The following is a 24,340-nucleotide window of genomic DNA, read 5'->3' on the forward strand; positions in this document are numbered from 1 at the left end:
TATTTCTTGAATAGGTATTCACTCGAAACTTGTTCCTGAACCGAAAATCGATTCCAAAAATTTGGAACCTATTCCTAAACCGATTCCAACAGGAACTAGTTCTCAGACAACCCAATCCAATTCCCGAGTGGAACCAATTTGGTTGCACCCTCCTAGTTTCTGGCATCGAAGATCGATCGATCTAATCTGATCAAAGTCCCCCAAAAGCCATGCAGGAGCTTAGACTAGGGCAAGGGGGTTCTCCTGAAGAAGGTCCTCGAATCAGTCAAGTTGACCTCATCAACTGCTTGGGTGACTGGGTTCTCGCCCTAGGCCATCACCTCAATTCTAACCATAGGGCATGCACCTCGGCAACATGGCCAGGATGCTCAAGTGCACCGGCAACGGCAGTGATGGCAACACCATCACTTTTATATTTGTGAGCCCTGGTAAGAAGAAGGACGAGTGAAACCATTTATGATATGGACGTGTTCATTGGTAATTCAAGAGCAAAGTCCCAGACATGCCAGCGAAACATCATTACTCGTAAGCTCCACCGTTCCAGTGCTTGCAACAGTGAAATTACCCAACTTTGGTTTGCTCTACCATGGTGTGTATACTGTTGGTTACAAAGATCATTTCGTTGTTATTTATGAAACAAAGACCAAGACGAGACTGCCGATTTCGAGATTAAGGCTATGGGCATTGACAGCGAACATCTCAGCGTCCCAGATAAGAAATTGTAGAGAACTCAGCAGCATCGGCCATGCCGGTAAGGGCTTGACATAATCTCTTGCTAAAATAAAGTCGCATCGTTTTGAAGCTGCGGAGCATTAATCTAACTTTAGCGGCCACTCAATTTAGCAACTAGGGGAAAAAACTGGCTCGTTTCATAACAACGGTTGATCATATGGGGATGGAAACTCAGGCATATCCTTCAGCACTCCCTCTAATTTGAATTGTTGCTAGTTTTGTACATTTCAACATAATAGGACTGATGATCGACCGCATGCCAGACGGACAAATAGGTGATCAAGAATCACTCTGTGCCAATTGCGATAGATAATTTAACATTCGTTCAGCGCAATAACCTTTGGTTCATCGATCCTCGTAGAAAAAGCTCATGAATAACTGAGCAGAGCGATCATCTCCAGCTCAACTCCCGATCTATCATGCACAGTGAGAACCACAAAAAAAATCACCAGATACAAGTACCAAATATGGGCAACCAGGCGAAAGAGGAAAGCAAATCCCAAAAGTAGGCTCATGATTCACAGAAGTACTGATTGCAGATTTTAAGCAAACGCGGGCAATTGGCAGAAGTTTTTTCAGTGTTGCTACAGAATAATCTAAGCTTGCTCTCAAAGAAAACAAAAAAGTAGATCCTCTCTCAAGCCAACAAGGGACCAACCGAACCCAGAAGCTGCAAAAGCACCCAAAAAAATAGTTAGAAAGTAAGAAAGGCTATATTTTTGTTTGCGAAAGAAGGATGCAGATAATAAATACTATTGCTTCAAAATATCAACACAACTTAGGACCACTAATCATTTCAGACAACCAAGGTGATGTAGAAAGGGAGAATTAATATGTGCACAAGAACAATGAGCAAGAGAAGCCCAACAGTGGGTTGCCAATGACCTAACATAATTTAGGACATCACCATTAAAAGAAACATATGACTTAACAGAGGATACTTGACAATTGACTTCGCATAGAAACATTGCAAACTTGACGATAAATGGTTGGAGATGAGTAAACATGGCTAAAAGAAGCTATTCATTTCCCTCATAGAATGAAGCATTCAGAAGGTGTGAAGAGATTATTTGTTCAACCAAAAACACCCTTACAGCAATCAACTGGGAAACATAACATACAATTATTGGTATGCCAATCATTTGCTCAACTTATTAAAATATCAACAGCTTATTCTTTGAAGTGGAAAGAAGATGAAGCAACCTCAAGCTCAGTCATTGCAATGACAGGGACAGTTATTACAAGGTTCACAGTAAGTGGTCAATGAAGTTACAAACAACTAAATATGGAAACTAAGAGAAAAGGCAACAGATCGCAAACATGACTGGCAATATTTTCGAAATCGAACAACTAATGATGAACCACAGAAAAGATAATTGCTCTTAAAAAGAAAAAAAAAACATCATTTAAAGCACACATACCTCATATGTTGCTGGGATACATGAAAACCCTTACCCTAGCTCCCTGTAAAAGATAGAAAAATCAATACACGAGCTAAAGACGTCCATAATATACAATGCTCCTAAAAGGTTCTATTATCTACTCTACCATGGATTTGGGAGGCAAGTTCGACTTGAACTTGGCACGGACGACACCGCTGTTACCATGAGGCCTGATAACTTTCCCCCAAATGCATCGATAGTGCGATCCATTCTTCTTCACCTTCGCCTTGTATATGTAGGCCATGCGCTTACCAGCGTACCATGCTACCTCCTCTTGGGTGTTGACTCCCTCAATTTGGATCAAAGACGTATTCGGGTACTGGTTAGACTTCGACCTGTTTCAACAAGAGAAATTTCAACTACCTCAACAGAAAGGAAATACACAAAGTATAGCCACAGACCCAATAACTTGTACTTCATAAAAGCTAACACGAATTCTTTCCCCTTTCCCTCACATCTAAACCCGCCAATAGATTCCACCCAAAACTACAACAAATCACATCAACAACAAGTCCTTCCTACGCAGATACTCAGCTAATTCAGCTAAGGGACCCAAACTCCTCTAGAGACACTTCCCCATGAAATCAGCTTCAATCACATGGGGAAATCAAGCAAGCCGTCACCGAAAGCTCAAACCTAAACCAAGGCTCCACTACGAAATAATCGAAAGCCTATCCAACAGCACGAGAAAGCCAAACTCGATTGAACCCACATCTCTACTCACGTAGAAGAACAGAGCAACAAGAGGTACTAAGAATCGATGAGAAACAGGGCGCACGCACCTCTTGTACCCGAGGACGGTGCCTCTCACGTAGAGCCTGCAATCAAATGGAGAGAAAACGAACGAATTGGCATCACTTAGCAATGGAAGAAGACGACGACTAGAGCAAAGCGCGAGCGGAGACGCGGATCGCAGACCTGACTCTCTCTCCCTGGCGTCCCTTCACCATGGCCGCTTCTCCGTCGCTCGAGGCTGCCTGCGCTCCTCCGCCTTCCCCGCTTGACCGAGTGAGTGACGACGCCGATGCAAGAGGATCCTCAAAACCCTAGCTCCAACTCACGCTTTTATAGGGAGTTACGCCCGGGATCTATTTGGGCCATGGTCTAGGGCTCCTTATTGGGCTTTGGCCCATATGTAAAAGGTAAAATGGGCCAAGAACTCGGGTGGATATAGCAAATCCAGAAATTAAAACATTGGGAGAGAGAGGGGGGGGAGATAATAGAAAAATTGGAAGTTTCAGCTCCGTCTTTCCGGAAAAGATTTTATAAATTTCGACTGAATTTCCTAAGGAAATGAGCTAATGAAAAAAAATTTCGACGTCGTATCATATTTTAAAGTATATATTACTGTTAAATACCGAGTCAAAAAGTTCTAGAAGATCACTTGATAAGTATATAAAGATAGAACGAACAATTTCCTATGCACCTTAATAAATATTGCACATTAAAAATATATTCTTTTTTGAGCATGTCTTGAATGAACACAAAAAAATTCAGAGTCTGATTAATGCTTCTTATCAAGTGCCCGACCGGCACTCTTTACTCATAAAATTCAATCGTTACTAATGAGAACATTTTTCTTCACTCGTATTTTTCAAGCAATAAAAACAATTTAAAATTTAAAAGAATGCATAAGTTCAATGATTGAAAAGTTAAAAGAAAAAAGAGCGAATTGTAAGTTATATCTCCCTTCCACGACTATTTTATGTTTCTATATGATTATTGTGACAAGATTTTTCCATTAAATTTTTGCTAAGAAAATAGCCGACATGGTGCATCTTTCTTATGTTTTTCAAAAAGAATACGAAAAATATTAATATTTAAATCTATGAGAATGAGACTTCCTCTGGGCGGAAATTTTTGTATACTTTGCATGATATTTGTCTAAATAATAATTTCATATTGATCTTGTTATGTGATCTCGTGAATTGGACGCTTATATGTTCATAAGAAAAAAAAAATTCCTCTCTTTTTTACGTTTTCAAAAGTCAGCAATAGGTATTGAATATAAAAGATTATGGGCCGTTTGGTTACATAAAAATTTCTTAGTTTTACTTAGGAAAGCAAAAAGAAACATGAGAACACCGTGTGGATGACTACATATAAAATATTTAAAAAAATATAAATTAACACAAGAAATTATTTCCGAAGGCAGTGTTTTTTTCTTATAATTAGAAAGTCCTTATTACCTATAATTTTAGATTAATCGATTAAAGCTTCGAAAGTAAGAGATTTGTTCCACAATAAATAACTGATTTTCTCTTATTCGTGCTTTTATAGAGAAGAGTTAAATCTGAGCGTTGACAAATTCGCCATGCCTAAGGCGTCTTGGACTTGGCCCATAAAATTAAAAATAATGAAAAGCAGAAAAGAAAAGAAAAACACAAGGAGGCAATAAGAAAAAAAAATCCAAGCTTCAAGTTCGGTTATTTCGTGAAAGTCTGCAATTTTTTGAAAAGCATTTTCCACCTTTTAATCATTTTCAGTGCTTGGAAAAATGAGTTAGCAAAATATATTTTACCATTAAATAACATGTCCGGGCATAGATCACTCTTAAAAATATTGTCAAAAAAGTACTCCAAGGTCACTTGACAAGAATCTAAAGATGACAACAACAATGTTTAATGTAAATATATTTTTCCTTTTAGCAAGTCTCAAATGAAAACAATTCAAATAAAAATAACAAAATTTAATTGTTAATAATAAGAACAATTTTCCTCATTCAATGTCATATTCTTGAGAAGAATTGCACACACACATTGCATATGTTAAACATATATAATAGATGTTATTGTGCATAAAGATTTTAAGAATGGAAATTTCCTACCGAGTGAAATAAATTTTTATAAGATTTTTTTCTTATAAAGTCAGTATGCTACAATTTCAATTTAAGGCTGCGTTTGGGAAAGCTTTTGGGAAAAGCCTTTAAGGAAATGCAAAAGCCTTTGGTCTAAAGAGTTTTGATGAAATGTAAAAACTGCTTTGGTAAAGTATAATTGAAAAGCGCCTTGAAATGCAACTTTGGGAAATGCTGTTTGGTAAACACTTATATTTGTAAAGTCCCTTAGCGAAACCAATTTAAGTTTTTAATTTTATTTTTTAAATTGAAAACGAAAATAATGACTTCTTTTTCTTTTCTTTTTTTGCATTGAGATTTATATATAAAAGAGATATATTAACAAATTCAATGACTTTTTTTTTATATATTTGCATTGAGATGTATATATAAAAGAGATATATTAACAAATTCAATGACTTTTTTTATATATATTTGCACTAAGATGTATATATAAAAGAGATATATTAACAAATTCAATGACTTTTTTTTTATATATATTTGCACTAAGATGTATATATAAAAGAGATATATTAACAAATTCAATGACTTTCCCACAACACCCAAAATCCTTCCCTAGTTTTCTCTGCATTTTCCCACAACACCCAAACAGAGAGCTTGCAAGCGAGCTAAAAAACACATCCGAGAAAGAAACCCAAATCGATGAACACATGAACAAGGAAAAGGGAACATGCTCGGGCACTACAAGATGAAATTCCCAACTCACCTAAAGACCGGACCTCCACGGAGTTTAGCTCCGAATGACGATTCTTGGTGCGTGCTCGTGGATTTGAGAGAGAAGAAGACGACGCCGGTCAGGCTTGTGGATTTGAGAGAGAAGAAGAAAAGACTTGCGGGTGGGTAAGGAATGGAAGAGGAAAGCGTGTGCGTAGATCTAGGGTTTTCGGAAGGTTAAACTTGGAATTTCGTTTAAGTTATGAGGGCAACCATGGCAAACGAATAAAATTCATTAAACCCTCCACCAGCTTACCGAGAAAGCTGAAATGCCCAAGGCATTTCAGCCTTCGAAATGCAGGTTTTCAGCTAAAGACACTTGTGAATGTTTTTGCCAAACACCCATTTTTAGCCCAAAGGGCTTTAGGAGCCTAAAGTGCCTTACAAAGGCCAAATCCAAACGCACCCTAAATCAAAGATTGCATGGTATAATCTAGCCATATACAAACACCTAGGGAAAAAAAATATTTTCCAGTATAAATTCAAAATCAACAATTAGCAAATCTTGTTGAAATCTCTTTCCCTTACAAAACCACAAGTTTGGTCTTCCTCACACCGGCGTGCCCAAAAAGAGTTGGAGAAAATTTGTAACATTCCAACTTCATGTCTCAAAATTTTCTTCTTCTATAAATAAAAGCAAATTCCATTTTTTTTTTTTTTTATCACACCCCCTCCTACTTTTACTTCCTAAGTTTTCAAGTTCCATCCATAACAAGAAGAAGAGCATTTGAATCACTATAGAATCATCCAATGTGTCGAAGTCAACGATTTTTATTTACAAAAGAGCACATTGTTTTCTAGCGCAAGTTCAACAATAACATTGTTGTTTAGTTTTCAGCAATGATGTGGCTAGAATATAATATATGGTGAACAACTTAGTCAAAATTGACCATCTTTCTCAAGAATTTTATGGAGTATCTCTGTGTTTTGATCATAGGGAGATAATGGGGTGACTCAATTCTCGGTGTTTTTGTTGTCAACAAAAAAGCAACAAATCGTGACATTAAGGTTCTTCTTAGATTAAACCCCAATACATTTTTTTGGCCAAAATTTGCTATGGCTTTGTTGCCTAATAGATATATGAAACAATTGGATCTTCAATTTTGTCCCCCCACTTTCATGGAATTGATTTAGGTTGCATTACCTATGCAACAAATGAGATGGATACAAATGAGGTATGAGCCCATATAAATATATATATATATATATATATATATATATATAAGTATAAGTATATATATAAATATAGGTTCGATTGTAACCATAAATCCCTTCTTAATCTAAAGGTAGAAATTGTATTTCTCTACCTACTTGACGACCTGCATTTGTAATATAAGTGTACATTTACAACATCGCCCGCCTTCGGAAGTATTCTATAATACACAAGAAAACTATAGGACTCAGTATCTTTGAGGTCAACCCATTTTTCATAGATTGATTACGGTCCTTCATTCAACAAACCTCGAGATTGTGTCATTTCCTTGAGCCATGACATTCTCTCTCACCTAATCAAGCAAGACCCTGTTGCATCTCTTTCAAGTCTAGGGACAAGTGACACACATAATCTTCATATCATATAATAATGGTCCAATTCTTCTCTTGAAATCACCAACCGGATACTATTCGATGGATTCTTCTTACTTGATGTAATGTTTGAATATGAGGTTGGAATGCACCAAGAATGAAGATTTCATTGTGTTCTCTAAATCTCTATTATGCATAAGACGAACAAAATCGAAAGACCATAAAACATACCTATCATATTAGATATATCTCATAAGCGACCAAAACATCGAGCAAAGAATGTATTTTATCGTAAAAGAGAAAGGTAATTGGAGTAAGAGTGCATCGTAGCAAGGTCTCAAAACACTCAACAACACATCATAATCAACATCTACCTGATCTTTAATTCATGGCTAAAACTTAATTTAAAATTGAAAATGCCAATCCCTCATTTGACAAGGGTGCAACCTATATTAACCTCATTTTAAATTTTTTACATACTCATAATGGAATCATTTGACCATTTGAGGAATACAACATGTATTCTACATGATTCAACTACTTGTAATGCAATTGCAATTTAACATATTTGACCATTCATAACATAGATTCATAAATATCAAGAATCTAATATTCCATCATATATGCATAAAAGATATTTTACATAGTACTCGATCATGTCAATTTCCCAATCACTTGCTCCTTTCAGTGATAAGAAGATCAACTTACTTTAATAGCAAATATTTATTTATAATTTTGAAACATATTTTTAAGTTCATTTAAGATGTAAGCCATTATGATGTATGCAACAAATTATAATAGAAGTCATGGTCTGATATTTAGTTTAACACTCAAATATACACATATAGGCTATTTCATGATGCGCAAATAATATATAATAGCTCACCAATATACACAAGTAAGTAACTATTTCCTAATTGCCACTAGTCATGACCCATCTTAACTAATGATGAATCATCACCATCAACTCATGGAGATGAAATCATAACCACTTCCTTGCCACACCTCTTAGCCCATCTAATACAGGTGTCCTCTACATCAATAAAGATAAATACATCACTGTACATACATGTGATGATGGTTATTTCATGATATTATATCATAGGTTGTACAAGCTATATAATTTTGTGTATGAATCATAAAAATTCATGTCATTTCAACTTTGTAGAGACTCGTCGTAGACATTAGAACATTTGTTTTTTCCTAAAGTCATAAATGCATACAAGTTATTACAAAATAATAGCTGCATGTTCGATCATACAATGCAAATAACATCATTTTAATCTTTTTGGCATTTCCCATACCAATAATGAAACCAAATGCTCATTTTTGCTATCATTTGCAAACCCAATCATAAAACTTTCATCATTCAATAAATAACATCATCACGTACAAATCATGACTACATAACAAATGCCATGAATTTTTACAAACTCACTTGGCATTTTCTGTGTAAACAGTGCTAATAAAATTATTAAGTGCACTTCAACATATAAATCTTCACCCTCTAAATATCATGCTATCAACATTTAATATAGAACTTTTGCAAATTCATAATTCATTGAGATGAATTTTTCTTGGACAATCAACATTTCTATAACTCAAGTAACCAATATAATTTTCATTTCTAAACCCACGCCTTGATTAAATGCACCCTAGTCATCAAAACTAAATCTAATTTCCTATAATTCCATATTTTCAGAATTATATAATTGCCCCAACAAATTTTTTCATTTTACAAATGTACACTAACTTCCAATCTTCACTTAATCAAGCCATTTTAATTAAACTTATGAATACCACTTACAATATAATCACTCCGCAAATTTTATGAAATTACCAAAACATACCATTTTAAAATTAATTGTGCAATTAAGTCTAATTTTGACTAGTTGTATAAATTGTTTAGTTTAAGCAATCATTTGTAAAAATAAATTAACTACCTATTATCATAAAATTTCAAATGCTATGAACAATGCCCAAAATTTCCAGTTTTTGCATAGTAGTCCCCTAGTTTGATGAAATTACAAATTTACCGTAAAGCTTCAAATCTAGTCATTTTGAATGGGTTTGATATCTTACAATTAATCTAACATAATAACCCACTAACTAATACTTAAAACAATTAGATATCACTGTTAAAAGAGTCCTCCCAATTCTGCAAATTTACAAAATTGCACTTAAGTATGTCAAAAATTACTAATATGCCATTTTAGGTCTAATTTTACTATTTTCTTTTCTTTTTTTCCTATCAAGGATGAAATAAAACCTGTTGGGTATTTCTTCAAACACCTTCTAGGCTTGCAGAAAAGATTTCAATTTAGGTAAGAAATTGTCATAGCTCAACATGCCAATCTTGATATCCAATTAAAATTAACATCAAAATTTAAATTAAGCAAGCAATCATCAAACTGCCAAGTTCAAGAATACAAAGTAGAAATAAGATGTAAGTTGAAACTTTGGCTTTGTTTAAATTAAATGAGCAATTAACCAACCAAGTTTAAGTTCGAAATAATAACAAAATTCTATCCTTAATAATAAAGACATTCTTCTTCACTTATATTTTTTAAGCAATAAAAGAAATTTAAATTAGAAAAAAGCATAAGTTTAGTGATGAAAAATTGAATAAGAGACATCTTCCCGTTTCATGAATATCTTCAGTGTTCTATAATTATCTTGGCAAGATTTCTAAAATTTTGTTCAAATTTTTTTAAATATTATATTCTATGTCCATCTTTCTTATGGTTTTTTCAAAGAATTTTATAGAGATTAATGTTTAAATCTATGAGAATGAGACTTCCTTTATACTAAATTTTTTTTGTTATACTTTGCATATTTTTGTTTAAATTATCACTTTTCTATGAATGAAATGCTTACTTTGTTCATGAAAACAAAATCTACATTTTGGAAACCCATAAATAAATTTTGAATACCAAAGTTTAGGAGTTGTTTGGTTATGTAAATAATTTCTTTTTTTATTTAAACATAAATAAATATGAAAATAACGTATGAATGGCTATGGGTAAAATAGATTATTAAAACAAAATCTAACACAATACATTATCTTAAAATAAGATCTGTTAAGTACTTATTTATGAATATCCAAATTTTCATATTTAATAATTGATTTTCTCTTTCGGTACTTCATATTGCGAATAAGGTTATTTTGGTCATTTGAAGGGTGCACATCAAAGTTGAAAGTTTACTTTATATGCAATATAGACAGATAATATGGTATAAATTGTAGAAGTTGTATCATTATTTCGTTGTTTTTTTTTTCCTTTTTTGTCAATGGTGTTAATGTGGTCCACAAAAAAAGTTCTAACCTCCCAATTTTTTGGGAATCCTAAGTCCCGTAAATGTCATCTTGATGAATAAATCAAATACAAGGGTAAATAGGGAGATGTCGCACAAATTAAATGATAGTTTATTGATCATAACTTCCTTCTTCCATTATTCATAAGAAACATATTTTAAACTAGACATTGATCTACAATATCAGCCATAAAAACTTGAAAAAATCTCCATTAACCAACATCTATACGCTCATTTGAATTGTTAGTTGGATTGGGAAGATATGTGTAGAAATTGAAAAGAATTGCTATGAATTAAAAAATTCATTATTTCATATTTTCATTCTCTCGCAAGGTAAATTTTAGATTATTCTCAATGTCAAATTCTTGAGATTTGCAACATGTGCGCACACTACATATGTTGAAGATATATAAAAATTGTTACACATAAAGACTTTAAGAATGAGAACTTCCTGCCGAGTGAAATTACTTTTTCATATGATGTTTCTTTGCTTATAAAGTTAGTTAGTATTAGATTCTATAAATTTGATAGTATAAATTAGTTTTATCGACTTTTTCTTTATTGTCTGTGCATTTATATGCTAGTTCTTAATTTAGACTAGAATTCCAATTCTACTCAAGGTCAGTTTGCTGTAATTTCAATTTAAGTCGAAGATCGCATGATAAAATCTTATTTAAATACAAACACATAAAAAAAAAAATCATTTTCAGTATAAATTCAAAATCAACGATTAGCAATTCTTGTTGAAAACCATTTCCCCCTTCGAAACCACAAAATTTGCTCATCCTCACATCGCGCTCTCCCGTTATACCAAAAACTGTACAAGCATCAAGAGCCAGAGAAAGAGTTCAAGAAAAATCCCTGACCTCTCTCATAGCTCCAATCTTTCCTCCTCTACTATAAATAAAACAATTTTTTTTTTTATCATGCCCTCTCCTTCTTTCTCTATCTAAATTTTCAGGTTCCATCCATGACAAGAAGAAGAGCGTTCGAATCATTAGAGAATCAACCCGATGTGCCGAAGTCGACGATGTTCATTCACAGAAGAGCGCGCCGTTTTCTTGGGCGAGTTCTTCTGATCATGGCGGTGACGGCGATGCTTAGTTTCTGGTTTCTTTCCAAGATCGTGATGATAAGCAGATTGAGTCAGATTGAGGTTCTTAACCACCCAGGCGTCGGAAATCGCAACACCGGTGTGGTCGACTATGACAAAGGGTCGTCGGACAATTCCGAAGTAAGATCCTCTTCTTAGATATGCCCCGTGCAATGCCCTTTGCTTGCGATATATTCACGGGCGTGCACACGCAAACGAATGCATATTGATCTTCTGTGTGTAAGTTGTTCAGGTTATGTGCATACTTTTCAAATTTATCTCATATCGCTGACTTAATCTATCTCGAGCTAAGTTCAGGTGTATATTCTTAGACCTATCATCCATAAGTTTCCTTTTTCCCCTCGTTGTAATTCTACGATCGTCTACTGCGTGCATGAAATGGGCAATCACGTCCCTGTGCTTATATTCTGCACACGCTCGTTATTTCTGTCTGAGCGAGGTCAAAAGTATCTTAACACAAGCACTGGCTATTTCCATTTGGGCCATAAGAAATTTTCCTTTTGGTAAGTTTCAGACCTGGATTCTCACCATAAAAATCAAGGGGAAAAGTTGCATTCTGGCGACTATCCGTCTTCAATGATGAGTCTGCAGACTACGTCTGGTTAACAAATTTGTCATATTGTGATCGAAGGACATGAAGCGTCATAGAAGCTTCTTCTGAAATACTGCGAACCTAATTGTGAATTTTTTAGATTTGATTGAGATGAAGATATCATAACAAGTATGATTAAATTACTTCGCATTATCTTTGTTATAAGGACCTTTCAGGATTTTTTAAGCTAATTTTAGTGTTTGAACTTCTAACCTTGATATCTTTCGCCAAACGCTTTGCAAGGTCGAAATTTACTCTAGGGCCAACAAGGATCATATTTCGCTTGACATATTTTTGCTCAAGATTCAATTACCTCAGTAACTGCCAACTGATCCCAAGTTTCTTGCCTTTCAGACATCCACACTCTGGAAGCAGCCAGTTGTGATCAATAGATACTACAAATGTATCAATCGTTCAAGGCACGAGACAGGTTTGACGGTCTTTCTTCCATTCTAGTTTAATGCAATCGATTGCAGAAAGGAAAGTGATATCATACGTGATTCAGAATCTGTTTTATTTTCCCTTTTTAGGTCCAGCGAACCCGACGAATGGGTATATCTTAGTCCACGCGAACGGGGGATTGAATCAAATGAAAATAGGAGTAAGTTTCCTTAACAATAAAAAGGGCTTCGTATTATACATCTGGACTTAATTTCAACAGCTATAAAATCTCGGTTGTGTACCTGTTGTTATCGCAGATAAGCGACATGGTTGCGATCGCTAAGATTATGAATGCCACCCTTGTGCTGCCTCATCTGGATGTTACTTCCTATTGGACAGATACAAGGTATGCATTGATGATTTCATTCCAATACCCCAAGACTATATAATGAGATTGCTTTTTTTATTTTTCTTTCGTTATATATGTATGTTCATGTGCCGATTAATTGATTCCAATGCCATCCTTGATGATTCAGTGGGTTCAAAGATTTGTTCAACTGGAGGCATTTCATGGATGTCCTGAAAGATGATATCAATATTGTAGAATCTCTCCCACCAAAACTTGCATCAGTGACCCCACTCAAGAAACCCCCAATTTCCTGGTCAAAGGTAAGATTTCGGCCCTACTGTTTACATTGACTAGAGATCATGTTTTCACTCATATACCCATTTACATCTAAGAAGTGATTAACACCGTGCTTGCAGCCTAGTTACTATAGAAAGATAGCTGAGATATTGAAGCGCCGCAAAGTAATCAGGTTCACTCAGACCGACTCTCGCCTTGTCAACAACGGCCTGGCCGGATCAATCCAAAGACTACGGTGCCGGGCAATGTACGAGGCGCTTAGATATGAGGATGGAATCGAAGAGCTTGCTAAGAAGTTAATTGGCAGACTTAGAGAAAATGATGAACCATACCTTGCTCTTCATTTAAGGTACTACAGAGACATAGTTTTCTAGGGAAAATCATCACTTCGTCTTGTCCTTTTCTAATGACTTTCCACTACTAAATCAATTGACTACGAGTATAATCACAACACTACAGATATGAAAAAGACATGCTTGCGTTTACAGGATGCAACCACAGTCTTAGCGCAGCCGAGAGCAATGAGCTCGAGCTAATGAGAAATAACACTCGTCATTGGAGGGAAAAGATAATCAATGGCACAGAGAAGCGGCTCCAGGGTGAGTGCCCGATGACCCCAAGGGAGAGCGCAGTTTTCCTTGGGGCGCTTGGCTTCCCTTCGTCTACCAAGATATATATTGTTGCTGGGAAGACATACGGTCAAAATGGGATCGGTCCGCTTCGATCCAAGTACCCGAACATCTACACGCATTCCAATTTGTTCACGGAAGAAGATTTGCGGCAATTTAAGCACCGCCAAAATAAGCTTGCGGCATTGGACTTCATTGTGGCAGTGGAAAGTGATGTTTTTGTTCACACTTATGAAGGCAACATGGCTAAGGCAGTGGAAGGTCATAGGAGATTCGAAGGATTCAGGAAGACAATCAGTCCTAACAAGTAAGTTTAAAAAGACGTGTAAAGACTGGCAATGTTTCATAAGTTTCTATGGCATGTCATTTGTTCAACCTTAACATAATGCGTTCTTTTTTTTTTTTATGACAACCGACAATTGATAATCTTAGATCAAGTTTTGTGTTAGTTAGAGGCAGACTCAATTATAATATTGACTGGAAGTGGGACAATTATAAGGTCTATCTTATTTATGTATCGTGAATTTCCTTCTTTTTCCTTTTGAATCAATAATTTCAAGTTATTTCAGTCTAAAGAAATTGCAAGCCTTGATTTGTCGTTTCGATTGTTTTGGCAGACAAAAATTTGTGAAGTTAATTGATGATTTGGATGGGGGCCTGATATCTTGGGATGATTTCTCATGGCAAGTGAAGAAGTCACATGAGGACCGTGTGGGATTACCATCCCGTCGGCAATCAGGACAATCTTTCAAATTGGAAGAGAATTTCTATGCAAACCCTTTCCCTGGTTGCATCTGCGACAAGTCTAAACTCCATGACAAAACTAGTTTTTGAGATTGAGAAGATTGAAATTTCCAAAGCCTGGAGCTATTGTTGTACATTTGTAGAGTTCAAATTTTTCCATTCAAGCTGGGGATGAAGAAGAGAAGAATTCTTTGACAAGGAAGCTACCCAATTTCTTTTGGTCGGTTACTCGTGCATATATTATACAGTATCCTTTCGGTTTCATTTTCAGGCTTTCCGAATTGTACACATAGAGAACGAGGACATATTGAATTGATGTAATTTTGGTTGGAAATTAGGTGGCTTTGGACGCGTTTGATAACGCTTCTATTTCCGGAAACAATTTTTAATAAAAAATTATTCTTTTTTATTTTGTTCTCGAGAACAATTTCTAAGATTTTAAGCTCGTTTGGAATCGTCCAAAATTTTAATTCCTAGAATAGAATTATGTTTGGTACCGTACTCAAAATTTTTACTCCAAATCATTTTAACTTTTTCATTTTTTTTTTCCTTTCTTTCTCCTATTCTTCTTCTTCAAGTGGTCGGTCACCAGCCTTGGGATGACCAGCGACTAGCCAGACGAGGGTCGGTGATCTCACCAGAGCATCATCAGCCCTCGGCGAGGCCGGCCCTCATTGGCAACAAACCAAGGCTCGGCGAGTCCCACCTAGCCACCGGCAAGGCCCCCGCTCGCCCAGCCGCCGGTGGGATTTGGCGAGGCCGAGCCTCGCTAGCGAGCCCGCCCGAACCGGTTGCCGACAATCGATGACGGTGGGCGGCGGCTGCAACAACCACGGCAGTGGCAATTGATGAAGAAGAAGAAAATGGAAGAAGAACAAGAAAAAAGAAAATAAAAAGAGAAAATATGGGCTTGATTCTAGAATTGTTCTGGAACAAGAATCAATTTTTTTTTATTATTATTATTCTTGATTTTGTTCCAAATCTACTTCCGAAACAAAAACAAAATATAGAAATTTGTCATTGAAAACAAAAATTTTATCAAACACGATTCTATTTCAAAACTACTAGAATATAAATTTTTACTAATTTGTCAATTACCAAACAGGGTCTTCTTCATTGTGGGTATTGTGACCACCAATTAAAAAGAAGGAAAGAAAGGTAGGATCCGATGAATCTTTGCAATCTATTCAGACATAATAATGCTTGGTGGGCTCTGTTGACTCTCGAGCCTTGACATTTGAGCTTGTTCCATTAAAATGATTATGACTGGGGAAAAAAGGTGGCCAGAATATAACATATGGTGCACAACATAGTCAAAATTGGCCATATATTTGGGAAATTCTATAAAGGATCTGTGTTCGATAATGGGGACTCAATTCTGCGTGTTTCTGTTGTCAACATTAGTGAACATGAGGATCAAAGTGAGATTAGGGTTCTTGTTAAATTAAATCCCAACACTTCTTTTTTCTGGCCAGAATTTGCTTAAATGTAAATGGACCAAATAGTTCGGCCAACATCTCCGAAATTGTCCCCCTACTTGTCATTGGTAGAGGAATTTAGCGTTCCACTAAGGTTAGGTAGACGGAATTAGTGTTTCGTTACCTATGCAACAAAATAGATGCATACAAATGAGGGGATGAGCCCCTATATGTATTAGGTTCAACGTAATCATAGATCTCTCCTCAATCTAACGATATAGATGGCATCTCCTAGCTACCTACATTTATTACAAGAGTATTTATTTACAGCATTGTTTGCCTCCTGGAGTATTCTATAATACAAAATAAATTCTATGACTAGGAGCTTTGCAATTTGCCCGTTCTTCATGGATCAATCACGATCCTTCATTCAAAAAACATCTAGATCATGTCATTTTCTTGGGCCATGCCATTCTCCCCCACCCAATCGGGTGATGCCCTTGCTACATCTCTTTCAAGTCTAGAGACAATGATGCACATAATCTTCATACCAAATAATACTGGTCCAATTCTTCTCTAGAAATCACCGAATAGATAATATTTGGTAGATTTTTCTTACTTGAATTGATGTTTGAATATAAAGTTCAAATACACCAAGAATAGAGATTTCATTGTATTCTCTAAATCCCTATTATATGTAAGACGAATGAAATCAAAAGACCGAAAAAAAAATACCTATCACAATAGAAATATCACATTAATGACTAAAACACCAAGCAAAGAACATATTGTTTCTTGTAAAACAGAAAGGTAATCGGCGCCAGAGCGCATCATGATAAGGTCCCAAAACACTCAACAGTGCATCACAATCAAAATCCACCTGATGTTCAATTTGTGGCTGAAACTGAATTTGAGATTGAAAAAAGAGAAAGCAAAGCCTCAATAGTCTCTCATAGTTGAGAGAGAGAGAGAGAGAGTGAGTGACTAGTACTGGGAACGGGGAAGGATCTAGTTGGGTAAGAGAGAATTTTGAAGTTGGAATAGGAAGGAGGTAAGGTCAAGGAATTGGGGTCCCATTAGAAGGGGGCAATTCCAATCCCTCGTGCAGTTGAAATATCATAATCTCTCTCTCTCTCTTTCTCTCCGTGAGCCTGTGAGGTTTCTTCTTTGTCATCTTCCCCATGTCCTTCCCTAAAGTTTTTGTAGTCCAAGGAGGAGACATCTTAGAATTGATATGTGGGGTGTTGAAGACAGTCTGTACCATCTAGTGCCAAAAAATTCCTCTCGCTTGGACCCATTTTTTGAGTGCTCTTTTTTCCCCAATTGCATTTATTTCGTTTCAAGCTTTGATGACCTTTCTGTGCAGATATCTAATCCAACAACAATGGAAAATCGCAGGATGATGGGGAAGTGGAACCCATGTTTTCATATGAATAAATTAAGTGAATTAATGGAAAAATGCTATGAATGTTTGCACTCATCTAGATTGAGATTCAAGCATATGCTAAGTTTTCTCAAAGCATTATCATGTGGTATAACTTGATTTTCTCATGCCCATGAGATCCCACTCAAAGAGGAATATCTTGAAGGATGAAGAGAGAGAGAGAGAGAGAGAGAGAGAGAGAGAGAGATTATAATCTTATATTTTACAATTAGTAATGCCAACCACACTCAGATAATGGCTTTGTGTGTATTTTCTAATGAAAGCATACCCTGATGTTTCTTTACGAGATATCTAGTCCAATAAACATTTATGGTAAAGAGAAGCCTCAAGGCATTGAGTACTAGAGAGAAGGTTGGTACCATGTGAGGAAAGGAATCATACATAGAATAGAATGTTGGAGGCATGTGATGAGAGAGGCGCAACAAAATGCATGCCCTTGAAAAATGCTTTTATTCATAGAGACGTGGTTTGAAGGAGAGTTTATTCCTTTTATTTTATCTTTTGAGCGCTCATCATGTGCATGATTCCTCATTGTGAGGTCCCAACTTTGGAAGAATAAAAGAGATCCTTTAGTGACACTTCTCATTTGCTTTGGATTCTGATTACTGCCTCATAAAGCGTGTGGGTTTGAAGCTCTAGATTCAAGCTGTATTATTCTGTCGTGAAGGACTGCGTGATTCAATTCTCGTGGATATAGCAAATTTCTCGAGGAAGCAAAGAATAGAAACAGTTCAATTTAATTTGGTCTATCCAGAAAATGCATGATCCACTTCTAGGGTTTAGCCTCCTCCTCTGCTCCTTCCACGCCCATCTGAGCTTATGGTGCTTCTTTTTTGCCCTGTGCAAACTCATATGGACTCAGCTAAAAGGTTCAGCTAATCTCATTTTAATAACAATGGATCTGTCACTAACTCTCACTTAAAAGGACGTGGATGACTCCGTGTGTTTCGTGCATACTGTAATTGATTGTGTACCATGTTAGTCTCAAATTGTAACTTCCATGAGGTTTTGTGACATGCAAGATGCTGCTGAAGTTGTCAAGGCACCACCCCAATTCATCTGGAAATTATCACAAGAGAGATTGCAAACAAATTTCAACGTATGTAACTCAAAATGGTCGACATTCATTGTATTCACAGTAAAAGAAAATGATCACACAGAAATAATTCACTGATCTTGCATTGGTATCACAAATCAGAGAAGCATATAACTGAAGCGCGCATTAGTTCTTAAACAGCCTTTGAAGAAAAATCATCCGGACATGGCACATCTTGATTACTTGCATCACTCAAAAAGATTATTGGAAGAGAAGGGCATTATCAAAGGAGCGAGATAAATCAAATCAATTGCCAGAAGCATCCGTAGATGAGATTATTCTCAAATGGCGGTTTTACTGAGCAAAACATAGATAGAAATTATTACCACTGTTGCCATCAGAAGCTACTCCATTTCCCCAGTCTACAGACTCCATTTTTGTGCACGAATCAGTATAGATTGAAATGAGCAAAACATTTCACACGTGTTTTGAGCAAGCAACATGTGTACTGATTCATTCACCAATTTTGACACAGTAAATAAGTAAATGCCAGGTAAGTGGGACATCAGCATAATATCCGAACACTTCACCTATGCTAAGTTACTGTTTTAATTGCAAATATGGATAAACCAAACTATCAAAGTATGCTTCAGTTTTAAATTGCTTAGGAAAAGTTCTTCGATATAAAAATTCCTTGATGATCCATGACGATTTTAAAAGACTATTAAGCTCAGTAGTTAGAAAGTAAAAACAGAAGCAAAGCGATTTTTGTTGGTCAAATATCTCTTTCTTCTATGGCCAAAGCCTTATAATCTAAGAGATATCTTCTGTTCATGATCAATATAATTTTCAGCTTCCAAGAGACCGATTTTTGCTTTCCAGCAGATAAAAAAACCAAGAAAAAGAAAGAACATCCATGAACATACCCAATACCTACTTCCCTACAAGTGGAACTAATGCCTGAAAAATAACATGTCCATATCAGAAAGTAAGCCCAGATCAGAATTCGTGCACAGTATCACATCTTATATAAGCAATTCAAATGGGTGGTATTTGGTAACAGCTCAAGCCATGATATGGAAGTCAATTGGGAAGGTCTTCATCAACCTCAACTTACTTGAATTCCTCATTTTTCGCATTGCACGGCTTCACTCGGTCTTCTCTGGGCCTTTTCTCCGGCAAGCTTTCCTGGTGATGCATGAGTCGCCGGATCAATTCTCGACGAGAAGATCATCAAATTTGAAGCCACTAAAGGAGGTATCCAAAGGGATAGCATGATCCAAAATCCAAATATGCGGGAGGTGTTCGTTAGTGCAGAGATGGGATCAATGCGATCCCTTTGGATGCCTCCTTCAGTTGCAGTAGGAACCCATCTCTCTCTCTCTCTCTCTCTCTCTCGTTTGAACAAAGTTTGGCAAGGTGGGATTGGAGTGAGGCTCTCAATATAAAAGAGAAAAATGCTGTACCAATGGCTACAAAGATGATATTTTTTCCTTTATTTTTTCCCTAGCGAAAAAAAAGGGCTAAAGAAGATTTTCCTCCTTTTTTTTTATTTCAATATATTCTAACCCCTTGCAAAAAAAAAATAAAAAAATAAAAAAATAACTTTTGTATTCTTTTTTTGAAAGATGAGATGATGATCTCAAGGAGTTTTGGAGAGATTTTTCTTTTGTTAAATTTTCTTGTAGACCCCATTCTCTATTTAACCAAACACATGGACAAAAGTTTTCAAAATGAGTGGGTCAGCCAATCTCTTCTTGGAAAATCCCCAACAAGTTGGATAACAATATTCAGAAAATAGAAATTAAATTAAATTAAATTGCATAAAGATTTAATCTAGCGTGTGTCCTTTTTTTCCATTAAAGTTTTGTGGTCCAACCCATGTTCCCTCCTTCCTTTCACCCACCAAACCCTCCTTTATGCTTATTTCACAAGGAACACATTCTCATACGCATCATTCATTCATTCACTCACAGATCTAACAACCAAGTCATTTCCTTTACATGATTTTTGATTAGTGGCGCAAGTTAGACGCGCTCTCTCTTGTCGATTTCGATGATAGCCCCGATGCTCGTGGCGATTTGCTTGTCACAATGGAGTCGTTAAATCAATGAATATCTTGTTTAACCATCGCTCGTGTAAAATGATCAAAAGCGACTTGATATATAAACGCACGAAGATAATCAATTAAGCCGGATTGCATCTCTCATTCATTCACAACTTTTTCAAAACTAGGTTTAATATACAAATCGGTCAATGATATGATCATATGATTGACACCCTATAGTTAAAATAAAATAAAAATCGTTCGGCGGATCCAAAGCGATCCGCTTTGGACTGTGGGGACTTGAACTCAACCCTTCCCGGTCAAAGTTGCAATGACATATAATTAAGTTGTTAAATAAATCCGGTCAGATTGAGTAAACTATCCGCCTTGGAAACTTAAATGAGCACATCTAGAGAGAGAGAGAGAGGGGGGGAGAGGGAGGGAGGGGCAAAAATCTACACTCATCCAGGGATTGGGATTGACGAAAGAGATCAATATGCACTTTTTTTCCTGTTATTTTACAGTGCATCTCGGCGAAATAAAGAAGTATTTCCTTCCTGCTTGATAATTACGGATTAGAAATTAATGATCTTTGAAGAAGTTTTCCTGGATATGTGTCTGCGAAGGGGGAAGAAAGGTCCAGTTTTGGGGCATTTTCTATATGTGAAATTGTCTATAGCCGCAATCAAAATTTTAAAAGGAAACGAAATTTGAGAAGAAGAAAAAAAAGTGCTGATATGCGAATATCTCTTTTTGTTTTTTGTTTTTTTTTGGAGGGGTGGTTTATATTCAAATATGCTAATTATTTTTAAAAAATTCTTATAAGATCAACCCTAATGGGGTGGTGCACATGGGTCTAAGTAGGGTCTCGTGCACTAACATGGAGTCAAGTATAGGTGTCAGCTTACATTGGATTAGTGATGACATTACGACTAAGCATTTAAATATGCTAGGTCACGCCATGACCACATGGAATTAAGGTGAAATTAGTGACATTGTTCGTTGAATAATGATAATAGTAGCCGGGCTATCGATTGTCTAGAAAACTCTATACTTAGTACTTAAATCTGATTGTTGACTGACCCGCTATCATTTTGTGGCGTCATTGCATTATTGGTTCTAGCTAAGTTCTTGATTTGTGATAGATTCGGAGGATTGGAAGACAAGGATTAAAATAAACAGAGTCTAAATCGAGTTGATTTCTATGGGATGATGGACCTGCGGGATTAGTTGGTTGACGAGATGATTCGAGTTCCATGCATAAAGAAGTCTAAGTTCTTAAGTTTGATATATATCACAATGTAATCCTGTTGGCCAGGTTCGAGGGCCGAGCCAAGACCGGTTAACTCTTGATTGGGGCCATACTTAGTTGGATGTTCCTTAATACTTCACTTTAGTAATCAATATTCATGTAGAGTACTTGTAACTAGGAGAGAGAGGAAGAGAAATTATACACCAAAATTCAAAAGAGGGTTTTAATGTTCCTACATAAGAAGAGCCAACCAAAGCCAAGCCAAATTCATAGAGAACCTAGCAAAAGATGGCAGTAAACTCTTCTTATTATCATATGGAACATGAAGACTTTTTTTCTGGATGAATTATGCCCCTTAAATATTATTATTGAGTGCATTCCATCGCCATCATTCATAAGGGAAGGCAGTTTCATCAACAAAAAATAGAGGCATAAAAAGAAGAAGGAAAAAGACCCAACTGGATTCGGCAGTTTTCTAGGGCTAGTGCAAGGCCTCTTCACCAGACTAATGGTACTAAATAATTCCAACAGTGACCTTTCATAACCTTTCACTGGCATACATAATTAAAGGTGCATTACACTGAAAACAATACTGATGCAGCTTCAAGTAGAATGTACTGCATAATGTGGCAGCTGCAAGAGGAAAAGCTCCAGTTGTATCCTTGCAGGAACTTTCTCCACAGGAATTATTGTCAATCAGGGACTGTCAGTCTCTTATAATTTCTGACATATTATAGTGTTTGCCTTTACCCGTTACTTGAATTGGATGGGATGAAATTTTCTCGCGCTACTACTTTTTTCCAATTTTTCACCACAAACTTTCGTGAAATGCTTGAAGGACTAGTCCTGTGCGAATGACCCATCAGAACTAGTCCCTTTTTCTTTTCCTTATGATGTCAAAGGAATATGGAACCAACATTCAACAGTGGCAGCATCTGTTGGCTTTTCTTTCCATTCAAAATTCAATCTCAGCCATTTGATGGCCATTTTGATCTCAGTAGCCCTCAGTGCAAGGAGGATTACATTGACTCCTGATAAACATGATGAATGGTGCCAGATCTTGTCCACACTAGTGAAGCAAACATGGGCCCACAGTCACAGCCCATAGCCTCTCTCTCTCTCTCTCTCTCTCTCTCTCTCTCTGGTGCTTATATAGACCCCACCACATATTATGTTTTTACCCTTCTCTTGCCCAGATATAGTTGGGTGGGTAGTGGGTAAAATGTGGCTGGCTCTGACGCTAATAGTGTTTTGTTTGTGTGTTTGTGTGTGTGTGTGTGTGTGTGTGTGTGATGTGATATGAAAGTAAAGGTTTGGTTGCTTCTTTGGTTCACGTCCTTCTCAACCCAAGTGTGCAAGAGCTCTTACTACATGTGTCCCTTCTTTGCACGACACGAAAGCAATTCCCACCCAGAACTTGTATCCCATCTGATAGGACACAAAGGACTTTCTTGGTGAACTTGCCACTTGTATGTGCCCATTTCAATAGCATCTTTCTAGTTTCTCTCTCTCTCACACACACACAGACGCACACACATACAATTCTGTCCTGTGAAAATGCAGGAGAATCTCACATTCACAGCATGAGATAAACGATCCCAACGAAAGAGTGTCTTGAGAATTTCCACCCCGTCAAAGAATAGGAAAAGACCCTTAAAGTAGGTTGAAATGTGTCTGTTCCCACAACAGCTGTAATGAATGTCAATTGCATCATTCTGATTACATCGTGCTTTTGCTCGTTGCTATTTCAACTAATTATGGGTTTTTCCATTGAAATCTTCTACTGGTGGTCCCAAACAAACAGCTAATACCTTTCATTCTCGATTGAATATTTTTCGGGGCGTGATTGGACCACAGTCCTGCTGGCATCATTCTGTATTATTGAAAAAAACATTCAGTGCTCCGTTCATCATTATGAGTGACTTAGCTGCAGGTAGCCAAACAGTTAATATTCCTGAAAGATCCTAGCTGGAAAACTTTGCAAAAGAAAAACAAAACCGACTATGTAAGATGTCTCTTTTTCTCCTCCTTTTGCATTACTGATTCACATGGAATTGTGGTTGGAACTTAGAGCTCAAATCTTTTCTCTGTGCATAGAACAAGAGTTATCTTCCACTCCGATGCTATGAAAGGCAAAAAATAACAATAACCAGGTTGGCTCAACAGTGAAAGAACGAACATTTATATAAGTATTAGGTGCTCGATACTGGCTTTATCAGATTGATGAGCTACTACATAGGTCTACGTTCATCCATTCGAGGTGATTATCTGTTATTTACCCCCAACGAAGTCGGCCAAAACTTCTATAAAAAAAAATTAAAATTCTAATGAAGCTCTCTTGGGGGTTGAAGAGAGAGAGAGAGAGAGAGAGTGAGTGGTTGGCAACAACAGCCCTCTGATGATGCTGAGTCAAAAGCATTACAGATATGCCAAGCCAGTGTGAGGAGATTTTA

General features: G+C 36.5%; 2 protein-coding genes and 1 long non-coding RNA gene across 3 annotated transcripts; 1 reads left to right on the forward strand and 2 right to left on the reverse strand.

Annotated features, from left to right (window-relative positions):
* Positions 1-1,213: 1,213 nt before the first annotated feature.
* Positions 1,214-3,219, reverse strand: LOC104421117 (60S ribosomal protein L35a-3). Its single transcript, XM_010032962.3, has 5 exons — positions 3,093-3,219; positions 2,957-2,992; positions 2,281-2,509; positions 2,154-2,196; positions 1,214-1,402 (listed from the first exon to the last, which is right to left on the reverse strand). The coding sequence occupies exons 1-4, from the start codon at positions 3,122-3,124 to the stop codon at positions 2,155-2,157; spliced, it is 339 nt and encodes a 112-aa protein (XP_010031264.1). The 5' UTR covers positions 3,125-3,219; the 3' UTR covers positions 1,214-1,402; position 2,154.
* An 8,446-nt stretch (positions 3,220-11,665) lies between these two features.
* On the forward strand, positions 11,666-14,780 carry LOC104423352 (protein FRIABLE 1). Its single transcript, XM_039299423.1, has 8 exons — positions 11,666-11,818; positions 12,645-12,720; positions 12,767-12,891; positions 12,989-13,077; positions 13,208-13,340; positions 13,437-13,666; positions 13,777-14,253; positions 14,564-14,780. Exons 1-8 carry the CDS (start codon positions 11,666-11,668, stop codon positions 14,778-14,780), a joined length of 1,500 nt encoding a protein of 499 aa, XP_039155357.1.
* Positions 14,781-16,842: 2,062 nt separating this feature from the next.
* LOC104421118 lies at positions 16,843-19,981 on the reverse strand. The gene is made up of 2 exons (XR_720937.3): positions 19,706-19,981; positions 16,843-18,611 (listed from the first exon to the last, which is right to left on the reverse strand). It is a non-coding gene; the product is annotated as an uncharacterized LOC104421118 (long non-coding RNA).
* Positions 19,982-24,340: the final 4,359 nt, after the last annotated feature.

This window comes from Eucalyptus grandis, chromosome 1, assembly GCF_016545825.1.
Source record: "Eucalyptus grandis isolate ANBG69807.140 chromosome 1, ASM1654582v1, whole genome shotgun sequence".
Lineage (NCBI taxonomy): Eukaryota > Viridiplantae > Streptophyta > Magnoliopsida > Myrtales > Myrtaceae > Eucalyptus > Eucalyptus grandis.

Excerpts from the sequence above, each read along its gene's own strand:
- LOC104421117 (XM_010032962.3), bottom strand. The coding sequence starts at position 3,124 with ATGGTGAAGGGACGCCAGGGAGAGAGAGTCAG. Across the intron at positions 2,510-2,956 it reads ACCGTCCTCGGGTACAAGAG|GTCGAAGTCTAACCAGTACC; the intron begins GTGCGTGCGCCC and ends TTGTTGAAACAG. Across the intron at positions 2,197-2,280 it reads ACTTGCCTCCCAAATCCATG|GGAGCTAGGGTAAGGGTTTT; the intron begins GTAGAGTAGATA and ends TATCTTTTACAG.
- LOC104423352 (XM_039299423.1), top strand. The coding sequence starts at position 11,666 with ATGGCGGTGACGGCGATGCTTAGTTTCTGGTTTCTTTCCAAGATCGTG. Across the intron at positions 12,721-12,766 it reads TCGTTCAAGGCACGAGACAG|AAAGGAAAGTGATATCATAC; the intron begins GTTTGACGGTCT and ends AATCGATTGCAG. Across the intron at positions 13,078-13,207 it reads TCCTATTGGACAGATACAAG|TGGGTTCAAAGATTTGTTCA; the intron begins GTATGCATTGAT and ends TTGATGATTCAG.